General features: G+C 39.8%; 1 protein-coding gene across 3 annotated transcripts in view; it reads right to left on the bottom strand.

Moving 5' to 3' along the window:
- Positions 1–12,039, bottom strand: part of spryd3 (SPRY domain containing 3) — a 117,202-nt gene that overhangs the window by 89,686 nt on the left and 15,477 nt on the right. For 2 of the 3 annotated variants that reach the window (XM_061982646.2, XM_061982636.1), the window contains exon 7: positions 2,034–2,183. The exons of the other annotated variant lie outside the window; for it this stretch is intronic. In XM_061982646.2, coding sequence (XP_061838630.1) covers positions 2,034–2,183 — 150 coding nt within the window. The remainder of the gene's footprint in view (positions 1–2,033; positions 2,184–12,039) is intronic. 3 annotated transcript variants of the gene reach the window in all.

The raw sequence follows: 12,039 nt of genomic DNA, 5'->3' as shown, positions 1-12,039 counted from the left end.
TCATGAATCAATTGCTTGTAGATCTGATACAAAATATGGCCGTTTTAATCTTGCGAGACTTCTGTGATGACGTAATACGAGAGTACCACGCAATGTAAACCAATCAGAAGCAACCTAAGGCGGGTTTTTGCATCTTTACTTTTTACACACCTCAGCGCAGTGTTGTCAGCTAGCCGATTTTCTCGCTAAATCTAGAATCTTTCCAACTCCACTTAGTGAATTTCTTTCTCAAAAGTGACAAGCGGAAAATCTTGCATTTTTTGGGGGATGTTTGGAGACAGGAAAGCACCTAACACTCTAATGTCCACGTACAGGCAGCGCTGCTGTGATCCTTTCCACAAAGGCTTTCCCTGTCTACTGAATATCTGCTCTTAGACAGCTGGTACTGAAAACACATTTTGTTGTACTTTTAAGTGCAATCGCAATTAGGTCCATTCCATTCTCATCAGAGCAGACAGGCGAGGCGCACCCACTCTATGGGGGGAATGTTTACGCAAACAATAATACAAAGATATAAAAGCTAAAATAAGTCAATATTTTTAAGTAAATAAGATAAAAACTTACGTGTTAAATATGTGTCCGAATGTTCTCAAAGAACACGCTTTAAATACGTTACATGACGCCGGCACATCCCAGCTGAAGGAGATACTGTTATTCATACTATATTTAGTAATGTAAAAATTGTACGTCCATATATAACAATTGAGACAACATCATTGACATATAAATCAGCAATTTAAAATAACTCTGTTTGTATTAACAGTAAATAGTCAAAGCAGTTCACTAAAATAGCTATGTTTTTGTAGGTCTCTGATTATCATAATACTGTCATTCAACAGCAAGTAGCAGTGGAAAGTTGTAGTTATCGGTTAGATCCGGAGCTTGACAGTCACTAGCGCTACCTTATTAGCATGTAAAATTCTCTACTTCTACTGTATTTACATTTCGACATAGCTTATCAAGTTGAAATGGCCAAAATCGCCTCCTAGTGTACGAGAGGCACACAACATATGGCCAACAGTCACATTAAAGATAGAGCATGGAAAATTGTTGTGAAAATAGAAGAAACCAATTATTTGAGAAATCAGACTAATTTAGTGCATGGCAACGTACTGATTGTGGCAGCAATTACATCATCCTCAGCCCAGACATAAAGTTTAAAAAAACAATAGATAGGTATGTCGTACAGTGGCTGTCTCTTTCATTGTCCACAAACAGGGTATTATAAGATTATTATTGTTGTTGATTGTCATTTTATTGAATGTTCATTATTCCCTCGTAGTAGTAGTAACGCGCGCCCGTGTGTGCGTGTGCATGCGGTGGCTGCCGCTTGCACTAATAAAGAGCTACTTCCTAAAGGGAACTTGCTAGGATTCTAAAACAGTCTTGTCCGCATCAAAAGTAGCTGGCCACGTTACATCAAATTATCGGAAACGGCGTTGTAACATACATAAAAGTAAATAATTAGATTACGCGTTACTAAAAAAAAAAAATAACGCCATTAGCAATGCCATTATTATGTAACAGCTTTTTTCCAAACAATGCATACGATACATTTTTTTGTCATTATATGATATATACTGTAATATCGCACGGTATTACTGATATCTAATGGGAAATGGAAAGAAAATGTTGCTTCTATCAAATAATGGAATACCCTTAAAAATAGAAGAGAGAATATTTCCATACTATAACGTCTGTCTGAAATTCAGACAGTTGACACAGTCTGTACCATCATACTTCATACACTGATGCTCAATCAACATTTCAACATTCCCAACACAATCTCTTTGGAACACGTTGCCAATGCCTTAAACATACCCTGCACTCAATTCAGGTATTGGTTAGTTTTCCGTCACTGTAACGCTTACCTTAACCATTTATTGAAAAAGAAGCCCAACAAAAAAAGCACAATATTTATTCATGCCACCTTAAAATAACTCATATACTGTACAATATCTGGTAAAAATATTGACAATTAAGGTCAAATAAACCTACTTTTTTGTTCATAAATATGATATAAACAAGCTCACCCTCCTTGCCAGACCCAGAGCTATGTAGCACTTCTCCCCGGCATCAACAATCTCCACCTCGTAGTAATGGCAGCGGGGGGTGAGTGGCTGTCGGGCCTGAGCTAAACCCACATCCATTATGCTTTTTCCTTTGCCAATGTACTCCAAGAGCTGAAGAGGAAGAAACAGAGAAAAAAGAAGCAAAAACAAGGAAGGATGAGGGTTAATAGGTTAAAGGAAATACTGCATGGTGTCACACATTTTTGTCATTGAGTGAACCGCCTGGTCCAGCCCCTGCATCTGTTCTGCCCAGGGCTCAAACCTGGGTCTGCCCAATGAGAGTGTGAGAGCGCTAGGCATCAAGTTAAAAGCCCAAGCTGTTGACTCGATGTCCAGTGCAAGCTCTTTAGGCATTAGGAAGTGAGGTTTACCAACCAAACAGTTGTTACACTGGTTCACTTGGTGTTAATACTGACCTCTGTGATCAAAAGTATCCCAACAATACTTTATAATATGCAGCAACAAGGCAACGCATTCAACGACTGTAAATGACTTCACACTGCTTTAAATGTAATTTTGATGGCAAGTAAACCAAAATGTCTTACTTCAACCCTAAATGACCAAGGAAATAGCTTAGATAAGCCAGACACATGTTCTCTTATTCACTCTGTTTTATTAGCAGTCCATGGGTGTGCTGAAGTGCTATAGTTCTGACTTACTAGCAGAAGTCTGTGTTCTACTAGTGTAATTGTAGTTATCATTTGAAATGATAAAACAGACACATTTGAGTCAAATGTTGCAAAAGCAAAATACAGTATTTACAACTAATGCGTGCAAGAGAGAGGATAACTTGTTTAACTGACACCTTTACACCTATTCAAGTCCTCACTGAATGGCCCAATAAACACGGGCAGCCACAACACAGTGCATGTGGAGTCTACATTGATTATGCAATCATTTTCAAATCTATACTAGGTGTTATCATTGAAACACATGAAGCACGGTGGAAATTGATGCTTAAATGAGCAGCAAAGAAACCACAAAGCCATAAGGTTGAGAAATGTTTTAGTGTCATGTGTTTGCATGCATATGATTGAGCAAACAAGAGCATAATTAACCATACGCCCCCAGTTTGTAAATCTATGATAACAGACACTGTGGGGGTGGAAAAAATTACCTCTGTATTGTGACTTTTGTTTGCACACACTTACACAAGAGTGTGCATGCATGTGTGTGTGTAACCCCACCTGGGTGTGCAAGGTTTCACTAGCCAGCCACTCAAAAGCCACACCTGAAATAAACACCTTTCTATCGGTCTAAAAAAAATGACGTGTTTCAATTAAGATATTACTATTTTCTGTTAGTCTGTTGCTTAGTGAGCTGTCATAGTGAAAACAATTCAGACATGCAACATGCAAATACACAATTTATGTGTTTAGGCAAAGATACATTTTACAATTACAAAAATACTTCAACCATACTAAATAATTTACGCAATCTGTGAAAACCTTTCCACAGTTCGATCTGGCAACATAAGTAACTATAGCACCATCTCATCCGGCATAAAGTAAATACCCAAAGAAAGCAAGGCAACTCATTTAAAACCTAGACAATGTTTAGAACTGCTTTGATTAACCACAGCCTTGTCCTAACTGAATTGCAAACATGTGCTCTGTTGGGAGCTGTTTGATGGGCAGTCACACCTATTTTTATTTTTTTGCTGCTGAGTAATGGAAGCAGAGAAAGACATAGCCTTGAGCAAACCATGCCTTACAGAGATAGCTGACAATCTCTCGCTCTCGCTTCCCTCCCTCCTATAATTCAGAAGGGTGAGAATGGTGATGATAGTGTGCAAGGCTTGTTTTGTTGGGCTGCTGCCTGGGAGACAGATGTAACATCTAGTTACCATGGCCGTGCCAGTTTCATGTCACTTTTAATGCTAGACACCTCTTCTTTATTAGACTGAGAATATAGAATTCCATTTGAAAAAAAAAAATCATTATAGCTACAGGCATCCCATTGATATACTAACTTTTTTAGTTTTATGTTTGCTTTGTCTTTGTTACAAGATACTTATATATTTTTAATGAAATGTTCTAATGATGAAATAGTGCTATTTTTTTTGTTCTATACATCAAAATATGTTTTTGATTATGAAAAATCAAATTCTGCACTTACAAACTCATAATTATTGAAAACTAGGATAATATGCTAGGAATTAAATGCTGAAACTCTCTTAGTGATGCTTTTAATTTGAACAAACCACTGTACAGTATGGAGACTGGTTTAGTTACTGCAAGACTGTACATGTTGCATTTCAACGGTATAAGAAGATGTGGTATTACTAATCTGGGGTAGGCTGCATGGTGCAATAGACATATGAGTACACTTTTCCTGAAATTATTCACAGCGTTTCACTTTTTCCACATTTTGTTATGTTACAGCCTTATTTCAAAATTACATTAATTCATTTTTGTCCTCAATATTTTACAAACAATACCCCATAATGACCATGTAAAAAGTTATTATTTTAAGATTTTGCAAATGTATCAAAAGTGAAAAACAAAAAAATTACTTGTACACAAGTATTCACAGCCTTTGCTCAATACTCTGTTGATGCACCTTTGGCAGAAATTACAGCCTTAAAGGGTAACTGCACTTTTTTGGAATTTTGCTTATCATTTACAATCCTTATAAGAAACAAGAAGACAAAAGTTTTTTTGTTTTTTTTGTAGTCTAACATGTACAATTTGTCTCGTTCTCGGTGGCTAGCAAAGCAGCTAATGGGAGCAATCAATTCTACCTCTAAATAACTTTAAAAATGCATTAAAAAAAAAGCACCACAAATACTTCATTTACATTTGGTAACCTGTAGAACAATCAAGCTGTAGTGACATTGTTACTGTAAGAGCAAACACAGAGGAACTCTTTTTCCAGCGGAGCAACACATCGGCATACTTCGGTTAGGCCGTAAAAGCTAGCTACGGCAAACGATCAGCTCGCTTCTACGTCAGCACCCTTATCCCGTTTGGGTTTGTAATTCACAACGCAATGCAATAGGACACCAATCTGTACTTACTGGAAAACATGAACAAGCATATTACAGTATCTGTAAGTATTAGCCTAGCCCACATTTCATGTTTTGTTTGTACACAGCTAGCTTGACAGTGTATATACAGTAGTTGTAATAACACGCATGACGTGCTGTGTGTATCATGATCAATATTAAAGTGACTAACTCGATGGACAGTTGTGCGTTTGGTCCAGCTGGCCAGGGGCATTTTTCTGGTTTATTTTGGGTAAGCACTCCATTTATGTTGAAATAGCTTGGCTCCAAATTCCACATTTACAGCGTCAAAGTTACGCCGACCTCACTCTCTCGGCTTCTGTCTGCTCCAACATTTCACCTTCTTCTTCGTGCTTGCTTCTAGAAGCAGTAGTTCATTCTCCGTATGTTTAGCTTAAAAAATATAAAGTTGTGAATCCTTATTTCTCCATAAATAGCCATCTGTGTTGTCTGTTACCATGTCTGCCATGGTAACACACTAGAGTTTACTTCCGGAAGTAGGAACACATATTTGTTGCCGGAAGTCGGAAGTGCAGTGCTATGGAAATGAAAATAAATGTGCTGAGTAAATCAGTTCCGGCAATGCTTAAAATGACCAAAATACAGTAAATATTGTACATGTCACATGTTATTATGAACTTGTCTGCTACTAAATTATATAAATACTTGTAGTGTGTATATAAAACATTGATGGAGGGTTTTGAAGTTGTTTTAGAGGGCTTTGAAGGCTACAACCGTGACTCCCATTAACTACATAGGAAAAATTCCCCAAAAAGTGCAGTTCCCCCTTTAGACTTTTTAAATACAATGCCACAAGCTTGGCACACCTATCTTTGGGCAGTTTTGCTCATTCCTCTTCGCAGCACCTCTCAAGTTCCATCAGATCGGATGAAAAGCATTGTTTTTCATCTAGTATGTAACTGTACATTGCTACACTCATCTTAGTCTAGTATGTAACTGTACATTGCTGCACTCATCTTAGTCAGGGAGATCACCAACAACCCAATGGTCACTCTGTCAGAGCCACAGCATTCCTGTGTGGAGAAAGGAGAACCTTACAGGACAACCATCTCTTCAGAAATCCTACAAACAGGCCTGTATACTATAGTATAGTGGCCAGAAAGAAGCCATTTCCGAGTCAAAAGCTTGCCAACATACACCTGTAATACTCTCAGAACATGAGAAACAAAATTATCTGGTCTGATGAGCCAGATACTACTCCTTACACTGCAGGCCAAAGTGACCCAAATGAGATTTTTTCTAAATCAAATTATTTCCAGCTGACTGTTTACACTGCAAGTAAAATGTGATCTTTATCAGACTCCAGTATAACACGCAGAGGTCCCAATGTGGCGTCGACGTCACTTGCACGCACAAGTCGATAAAGTGAAAACAAAGGAAGTTTAACAGTTTCCGTAAATAAACAAGGAAATCGCTACTACTACTACTATAAAATAAAATAAAGTCGCCACACCTTAAAAAATTTTGTTTTTCTACATGAAATTTTTTTAAGTAATATATTGTATGAAATAGTGTGATATATTAGGGAGGGTTCTTATCTTTTGTATGGCTGTCAAGTAGAGGCAACACAGACATCAGCGTGGATCTAAGTTAGCTTTATTTTTCAACTCACTTACATAAACAACTTACGCAACGTACGTAAGTAAATATTGTAAGTAAATACACCACAGAGTCAATTCCGGTCCTTCAACAATCGCTATGTCTTTGGAACTAAAATTATATATTCATATATTACATAAAGCCTATTATTTGTGCACTCTTGACTACTGATGCACCGAAAATTCTGCCGCCGAAAAAAGACTTTGCTCACCAAAACTGGATGTTGTGATGAAGTACGCAAGGCAAGACAAATTTATTTATAGAGCACAATTTGTACAAAGGGCAATTCAAAGTGGTTTACAGAAAATTAAAAGAAGGCAAACATTTTTATTATAATTAAAATTAAAATCAGAAAACACAATCAGAAAAACAATCATAATTATTCAAAATTTAAATTAATTAAATACTGTAGCTAAAATACTGTCAGTTGTCATATGTAAAATTAAATACAAGCGTTCACAGGCTAGATTTGAACATCAACAACGTTAAGGCCTGTCTCACATTTTCAGAAAGACTAGTGCAAATTTTAGGAGCATAAAACTGAAACATAGTTTCACCATGTTTGGTCCTGAATATAGGCACCAGCAGGGTACCATTCCCTGGGGTTCTCAGAGCTCAATATCATTAATATGGCTCTAATATGTCAGAGATGTACTTTGGCACGAGACAATAAAAATATTTGTACACAAAGAGAGCTGTTTTAAAGTATATTCTACAAGTATATTCAACAAGAAGCCAGTGCAGTGATCTAGGCACTGGACTAAAATGGTCGTATTTCCTGGTTCTAGTCAGGACTAGAGCAGCAGCATTGGAAGTACTTCAGTGGCTTTTTTTCACAGTAGTCTAACCTGCTGCAGACAAAGGCATGGATTAGTCTTTCTAAGTCTAATTGAGACATTATTCCTCTGATTGTGGCAATGTGTTTCAGGTGGTAAAAATAATGGACTCAAGTCTGAGTCCATTATTGCACCTAGATTTCTAACCTGATTATTACGTTTCGGGGAGAGGTTCTCAAGGTGACGGATAATAGTTACTCTTTGCTTCTGTGGGCCAAACACAATGATCTCGGTTTTGTCTGAGTTTAGCTGAAGAAAATTGTTTTACACCCACACACTGATATGTTCGATGCAGCGACAAAGTATTTTATTTTAAATTTTTTGTCCAGCTACTAAAGCAAATCATATTGTTGATGTAGATGCATATATTTTCTGTAAAAAATTACTTCACATACAGTAAGAGAAGTGTGGGATATTTCTCTTGTTGCCTTATTTGTATCTGACTTTATTAAATTGGTTTATATTACTGTTTGGCGCAGCCGGACCAGAGAAGGAGGGGAAAAAAAGAGAAAAAAAGGAAGACAGAGGGGGACATTTTGGGAACAAAAGGGGGATAAGACAGAAAGAAAACAACAACAACAAACACAACAATAACACCATTATTGCACTACAAATGGAGCAATAGAAATACCAAAAGAAATAGCACTATTGATAAAGAATAATAACAATATTTACCTCTATTATCAACAATATAATAGTTTCAAATGCAACAATACGTATATGTAATGATAATTTGAAATACAAAAGAAAGCAGATAACTGTAGAGGAAGAAGAGAAGCGAACTGTATTAACCTTGTAGAATGTTATAGTAACAATTGGGTCCCACCGCCCACTCCTTCAGCAGAAACAACGGCTGCAATACCCCAGACAACCAGCACCACTCAATCAAATCAGAGCGACCGAAAAACCATGACCGACAACCACACACCAAGAGGACAATGGAGACCAGCCAGCGCCGGCTCGCCAGTCAAAAGCCAACCTGCAAACAAGAAAAATCAACACCCGCCCCACTAAAAGACTCCACTTCCCAATCCAAACCCGCACAGACACACCACCACCCAAACAAACGGGACACAGCACCCTCACCATCAAGTCACCAACACAGACCCCCACAGCGCAAGGCCGGACCAGACGGGCACGGACCCCGCCCAAAAGGAAGCGAAACTCGCGCGACGCCACACAAAAAAATAATAATAACAAAACCTCATACCCTCAGCAAGGTCACCAGACCGCAGTCCCCGGAGCCTGGGCCTGCCGAGGAGCCAATTAGGGGCACGCCGCACCCCCGAAACTCAACCCCTCCGTGCTTGTGATGTGGTAGTGTATAAGACCGCCAGAGTGTCCACTATGTCGTTAAAATTAGGAGGTCAGCCGTTACAGCCAACCTCCAGCCCCTATTGATGTGTGCACTATAGAGTGAGGGAGATACTGTATGTATGCTTGTGGGGACTAATAATGCAATTAAAATTGGGGTACATCAAGACCATGGTGGGTGCCGACTCCCTACCATGCCGAGCTCTCCAAACCCTAAGTGTCTAACATGCAGCTACAATTGAGTGATGGACGAGCAGGGGACAAGTCAGGAGGATTGGAGCCCTATAGAACAGTGTTTTTCAACCTTTTTTGAGCCAAGGGATATTTTTTCACTTTCAAAAATCCAGAGGCACACTGCAAGCAGAAAATTTAAAAAAAATTAACTCAATAGCAAACATAAAGTCAGTTTCATCAAGTACCCAACGCAATTTTTCGAAATGATTTTAAACCAGGGCAGCACAGTGGTAGAGGGGTTAGTGCGTCTGCCTCACAATACAAAGGTCCTGAGTAGTCCTGGGTTCAATCCCGGGCTCGGGATCTTTCTGTGTGGAGTTTGCATGTTCTCCCCGTGACTGCGTGGGTTCCCTCCGGGTACTCCGGCTTCCTCCCACCTCCAAAGACATGCACCTGGGGATAGGTTGATTGGCAACACTAAAGTGGCCCTAGTGTGCGAATGTTGTCTGTCTATCTGTGTTGGCCCTGCAATGAGGTGGCGACTTGTCCAGGGTGTACACCGCCTTCCGCCCGATTGTAGCTGAGATAGGCTCCAGCGCCCCCCGCGACCCCGAAGGGAATAAGCGGTAGAAAATGGATGGATGGATGGATTTTAAACCATAACCCTCCATGCATCACTAATTGTCTTGTCTCAAAATGGGCCTCCAGAGCAATTAGCTACCTGCTACCACCTACTGATATTAAAGTGTATAACATGGTTATACACTTCATCTCTAGACAGCACAGACACTCAACAACGGCACATTATTTGCATATTATAATTATTGGTTTGCAAACAAATATTTTTTCAACCAATTTAAGTGAAATTGCATAATTTCCCACGGCACACCTGACAATATCTCACGGCACACCGCGGCACAGTGGTTGAAAAACACTGTTATAGAGGCATTTTCTTCCCCCTGCCATGCATTCCCGCAGGACAATCCCTCGAAGTGAAGTGAAGTGAATTATATTTATATAGCGCTTTTCTCTAGTGACTCAAAGTGCTTTTACATTGTGAAACCCAATATCTAAGTTACATTTAAACCAATGTGGGTGGCACTGGGAGCAGGTGGGTAAAGTGTCTTGCCCAAGGACACAACGGTAGTGACTAGGATGGCGGAAGCGGGGATCGAACCTGGAACCCTTAAGTTGCTGGCAACTTAAGGGTTCGAGTGGGAAGTCTTATATGTGTGTTTGCTATAAGAAGGAGGAGCTGAGGGCCAGGACACCCCCCCCCCACAGCCAATGACCCCACAGGGGCTCTGCACTAGTCTAACATGACGCCACGCGAGTCCGCCCCCTGCCAAACAAAGTCAGAGCCCGCTCGCCCCAATCCAGACTCTGCGGAGTCCACACCAGCAACCCCAGGCGAAAAAAACTGCACAGTCCCCATGACCAACGCGAACACTGCATCCCGGCCACCCACACAGTAATGCGCTCAAACGAGTCCCGACCAGAGAGCGAAGCCTCTGAACGGGGGAAGAAGTCAACGTATCCCACCCACATGTCAGCACCCAAGCCAGCCAGCAAGCAAACGCCAGCCGGTCCCCACAATTCCATCAGCGCACGGCCACCAATACCGGTCCCCCGAACACTCCAACCCAACACAGCAACGCCAACCGCCAGTAGCACCACAGCAACCACCACCAACACCGCCCATCCGCGGTACAAACACCTGCGACTGCCGAAACCGAAACCAAAAGAGCGACCGACCCCACAAACCGCAACAACGCACATCGAGGCTGCCAACCCACTGACCCCAACTCCATCCACAGCCCAGCCAATAGAGCCATCGGACACCAACCAAACACCCCAACGCACCGCCGACCACGCCGAGCGCCACAGCCCCACACTGCAAAAACTGAAATCTAAGTAAGATTAAATATCTCAAATAAGGGTGACATTTGCTTATTTTCTGTCTAATAAGATAATTCTTCTCACTAAGCAGATTTTATGTTAGAGTGTTTTACTTGTTTTAAGTGTTTTGATCCTAAATGATCTCAGAAAGATATTACAGCTTGTTGCTGAGATTTTATGACCTATATTGAGTAAAACATGCTTGAAACTAAAATATCAACTGTTGCAAAGCTGTGTAATCAACACTTACAAGTATGAAACTGCTTTTTTAAAATAATAATTTCTTATTTCAAGCATGAAAAAAAAAATCATGATTTTGACACAATTGTGTCTCATAATTAAAACAGATGACAGCCAAATGGACTTTGCTGTTTTATTTTCAATTAAACAATAGAAAATACGTACTCATATAGTAGTACAGTTGGCACAGTACAGCAAACTGACAGTTAATACTTAAAACATTTAACATGTGACATTTCTAACAATTTTACAATTAAAAAAAATTTGGCCGGGGCCCGGGCTGTATATATGCGCACTAATTGGCTGAAAGAGCTCGCACTTGGCGCGATGATGTCATGTTATTGATGGAAAAATTCATTTTTAAACCATACGATTTGCCTGAGCGGCTAGGAGACCCCGAGAGTAACAAGCAGTTGCCTCGTTGCCTTTCCATTAAGAACAATACATTTGTTTTTAATATAATAAAGTTTACTGGTTTCAAGAAATGTAATGCCGAGCGCATATCATTATGTCAAGATAATGGCACTAGCATTTACTTAATTTAAGAATATTTTTCAACATATCGAGAAGAAGGGTCTCTTATTTATTTTTTTCTACCAAGAAAAGTGCACTTGTTATTAGTGAGAATATACTTATTTTAAGGTATTTTTGGGTTCATTGAGGTTAGCTAATTTTACTTGTTTTGAAAAGTTTTGGCAAGCCAAATTTTCTTGTTCTATTGGCAGATAATTTTGCTTAGTTTAAATAAAATACCCCTAATTTTTGTATTTTTTTTTTAACACTGACTTTTTGCAGTGCATACAGCTGCAGACTGCGCCGGGGACCGCCACCGAGAGGCAAACAGCACGCAGTCAATGAGTCCATTGTTGAGGAAATG

Source organism: Nerophis lumbriciformis, linkage group LG01 (genome assembly GCF_033978685.3).
Source record: "Nerophis lumbriciformis linkage group LG01, RoL_Nlum_v2.1, whole genome shotgun sequence".
NCBI classification, from domain to species: Eukaryota; Metazoa; Chordata; class Actinopteri; order Syngnathiformes; family Syngnathidae; genus Nerophis; species Nerophis lumbriciformis.
This window is presented reverse-complemented; position numbering and strand designations above follow the sequence as displayed.